The 3,814-nt window shown below is 37.2% G+C and overlaps 1 protein-coding gene across 1 annotated transcript; it reads right to left on the bottom strand.

Annotated features, from left to right (window-relative positions):
• Positions 1 to 2,670: 2,670 nt before the first annotated feature.
• LOC100729552 (olfactory receptor 10D3) lies at positions 2,671 to 3,576 on the bottom strand. The gene has a single exon (XM_003472733.1). It carries the CDS (start codon positions 3,574 to 3,576, stop codon positions 2,671 to 2,673), a length of 906 nt encoding a protein of 301 aa, XP_003472781.1.
• Between the last annotated feature and the right edge of the window lie 238 nt (positions 3,577 to 3,814).

Raw genomic sequence — 3,814 nt, 5'->3', positions numbered from 1 at the left:
CACAAGAACAGAAAATCAAAAGATGTTAGAGAAAAAAAAATCATCTATAAAGGAAAGCCCATACAAATCACTGCAGACTTCTCAACACAAACAGTGAAATCAAGACTATGGAGTGACATATTTCAAACCCTAAATTAAAATGACTTCCAACCCAGATTGATGTACTCTGAAAAATTATCCTTCTAAACTGATGAAGAAATAAGATATTTCCATGAAAAAGAACAGCTGAAGAACTTCATGAACACCAAACCAACCCTGCAAAGAATTCTGGGAGACATTCTAGATAGACATAAAAATAACTATGACTTCAAAAAAATCAACAGAAAAGAAAAACACCAAGCAAGGAAAACAGTGAAACAGAGGGAAAAGGTACAGTAAAAAGATAACGTGGAAAAATAAGCCAAACTATATCAGTTACAAATATTAATGTAAATGACCTCAATTCATCAGTTAAAATAAACAGATTGGCAGAATGGATCAAGAAACAACATCCAACCATATGCTGTGTACAAGAAACCCATCAAAACAAAAAGGAAATTCATAGATTAAAGTAAATAGATGAAAAACAATACTTCATGCAACAGGAAACACACACACACCAAAACAAACAAACAAACAAACAAACAAACAAAATAAAACAGGAGTGGCTATTCTGTTTACAAAGGATTTGAACTTCAAACCAAGAATGACCAAAAGAGATAAATAAGGTCACTACATACTGTTCAGGGGAAAGCTACAAGAGAAAGATACAACAATCTTAATGTTATATATGTACCAAAATATGGTTTTACTCTGTTTTCTATTATTGGATTTCAATGTGTGTGTTGATATGGACAGAGCTATATTTAAGAAAATATGAGACTTTATGATCACCATTGTTGATTTTCATATTGTCTGCTTTTGAAAGCCTGTAATGCCTTCATTCTTTTCTTTTGATCACTTGTTTACTATTTTGTTTTATTTGAATTCATTGTGTGTGAAGATATGGACAACAATTTCAAAGAAAACAAGAGACATTATAGTAGACACTGTGGATTTCTTGTTTCTTTTGGAAGTCTTGTATTGCTTGCAATGTTTTGTTCTGATCAGTGTTCTATTTTTTTTTAAATTTTTATTCCCTTTAAAATAAAAAAAAATATATATAAATGTCCCATTTTCAAGGATTCAAAAAGGTTTGAAAGAAGATTTTTGTTCAGACTTTATACCCAGGAGAGCTTAGGCAGGAGAACAAAGAGAAGGTGGGCATGAATTTATTAGTGTCACATCACACTGAATCCGGTTTTGTAGATGGAGTTTAAACAGTAGTGCTTGGTATTTTGTTCAAAAATTCAAAGGAGCAAAAAATATGTGTTCCTTAGGCAGTTAATACAATGGATCCAGCAAAATAGGACTGATCTCTTCCTTTGGAGACACTGTTAATCCAATCATTGGCTCACATACCTTCTGAGTAGGTATTTATAAGGTAAAATAGATATATTGATCACACATAAATAGTTTAATTATAAGGTTTTCAACTGTTTTGCCAATTCTAGAAATGGAGCCCACAGCCCAGTAAACAAAAACAAAAACTCTACCACTGGGCTAAAATCCAGGCCACACTTTCTCTCTTTTTTTAATTGTAAGAATGAAACTGTTTGGCACATACTGGAGTTTAAGCAAATCTTGCAAATCCATACAAATCTCAGAACGCTAAATGTGAATTTTAGGTTTTGAGAGGGGAAAAAGGCAACACGTTTAAATTTATGTGAAAAAACATATTTCATAATGTAATCCCATAAAGATTTCATGGTCCTGGAACTTTTTCACTTTTTTAAGGGAACTTCACCCAATTAGGTATTAAATAGAAAAAAGCAAAGATCTAATGAAGTATATATACCAGAGAAGCATTAGCAAAATTCTCTTGAGTTTTGCACTCCTGGAATACTTGGAAAACTAATTACAGAGTTCAGCAATCAGATTAAAAAAAAAAATTGGTCAAGAACTCTAATTATCATACTATTCCATGGAAAGCAGATAAAAAAAGAACCCAATTACATGATACAAATCACCACACTTTTTATTACTTTAGGACTGAGGCAAATTCTTCTTGCCTAGGAAGCTTCAAAGAGAGAAATTAGAACGAAGCTCAAGATTAGAGATAGGCAACTCCACTCTCATTGAGGATGAATTATGCCCTTTCCAGGCAAGTGGAAAAGCAAAACGCTTTAGCTTTAGGACATTATTAAATTGATTAATACCAAAAGAATGGTGACTCCAGGCCTCTTCCAATAAGTTATTTCATTGTGTTTTTCTTCTATTTACTGCCTTTCCCAAGACCTCTTTTTTATCTCACACATTGTTTGCAGGCAATAAATCTAGAAAAGAATGGAAAATCATGGGAAAGGAAAATCTTCCTTCCAGTGGGGGAGATTCTCCACAGAAGAAAAGGGAAATAACAATAGTGAAGACTGTGCTATTTTGAAGGTGAATTAGCAGAACCTAGATAGTATAAAATACACAATTATATCTGGTATTATCATTATCATTATACAGTGGTTCACACATCCATCAGAGGATGAAAATTCCTCTTCTGTGTCAGATGCAAGGACTCTGCAGTGAAATGCTTCATCCCATTTCAGGAAGAATCCAAGGCTCAGGCATTCATCCATCTGCTTCTCTGGAGCAATGCAGTCAATTTCTCAGTGCCCTCTTTACCTCCTTGTTCCTCAAGGTGTAGATAAGAGGGTTCAGCATCGGTCCTACCAGATTCATCAGGATTTGAACTATAGTTCCCAGCATGGGGTTGGGTGTGGGCTGCAGGTACACAGTGATGATGGGCCCATAGGCACAGAGGATGGCGATGAGGTGGGCACTGCAAGTGGAGAAGGCATGGCGCCGGCCCTCCCTTGTGTGAATACTCAAAATAGAGACAGTGATCCGTGTGTAGGATGCTAGGATTAGGAGAAAGCAGACAAGCGACACTATGCCAACATTTATGAAACTCACCCTGTGTGCCATGGATGTATCCGCACAGGCCAAGGGCAGGAGGGCAGGGATATCACAGAAGAAGTGATTCACCTCATTGGAACCACAGTATGGCAAGGTAAAGGTGAGAGAGGTCAAGACACTGGAGTGGATGCAACCCAAAAGCCATGTTCCCACAGCCAGGGTCACACAGACTCTGGAGTTCATGATGATTGTGTACCTCAGAGGGTGACAGATGGCAGCAAAGCGGTCATAGGCCATCAGGGTATACAAGAAGCACTCAATGCTCCCCAGGAAGTGGAAGAAGAAGAGCTGGGTGACACAGTTTTGGTAGGAAATGAGCCGGCTCAGTCCTACAAGGTAGAGCAGCATTTTGGGACAGGTCACAGAGGAGAATCCCATATCAAACACTGACAAGTTACCCAGGAAGAAATACATGGGTGTGTGAAGGTAAGTAGAGGAAATAACAGTCACCAGAATGGACAAGTTTCCCACGAGAGTGAAGACATAGAAAGGCAAGAATAAGAAAAAAAGCATTGTCTCCAGCCCCTGTGTGTGTGGGATTCCCAGGAGAATGAATTCAGTTACTGCTGAGTGGTTTCTGACATCCATGAGATACGGTTCTTGGAGAAAAAGAAATGAGACAATGTGGGAGAATTCCCTGGTTACAGTTATCAATGAGAGAACATAGTTGGAAAATGAGATGTAAATGAGCTCTTTTGGTTCTAAATTATGAAACAATTGGTCCAAGATCCAGGGCATTTTAATTGGAGTGAAACTGTCATACACAACTTAATAGTTACTGCAGCTAGTTGTTTTGTTTTAGTGACTGCTTTTGTAGATTTCCCTG

Source organism: Cavia porcellus, unplaced genomic scaffold (assembly GCF_034190915.1).
Source record: "Cavia porcellus strain 051 isolate PalLab524CR breed Dunkin Hartley unplaced genomic scaffold, mCavPor4.1 scaffold_9, whole genome shotgun sequence".
NCBI lineage: Eukaryota > Metazoa > Chordata > Mammalia > Rodentia > Caviidae > Cavia > Cavia porcellus.
This window is presented reverse-complemented; position numbering and strand designations above follow the sequence as displayed.

Bases quoted from the DNA above. Each gene is read 5' to 3' on its own strand.
- LOC100729552 (XM_003472733.1), bottom strand. From the start codon at position 3,576: ATGGATGTCAGAAACCACTCAGCAGTAACTGAATTCATTCTCCTGGGA.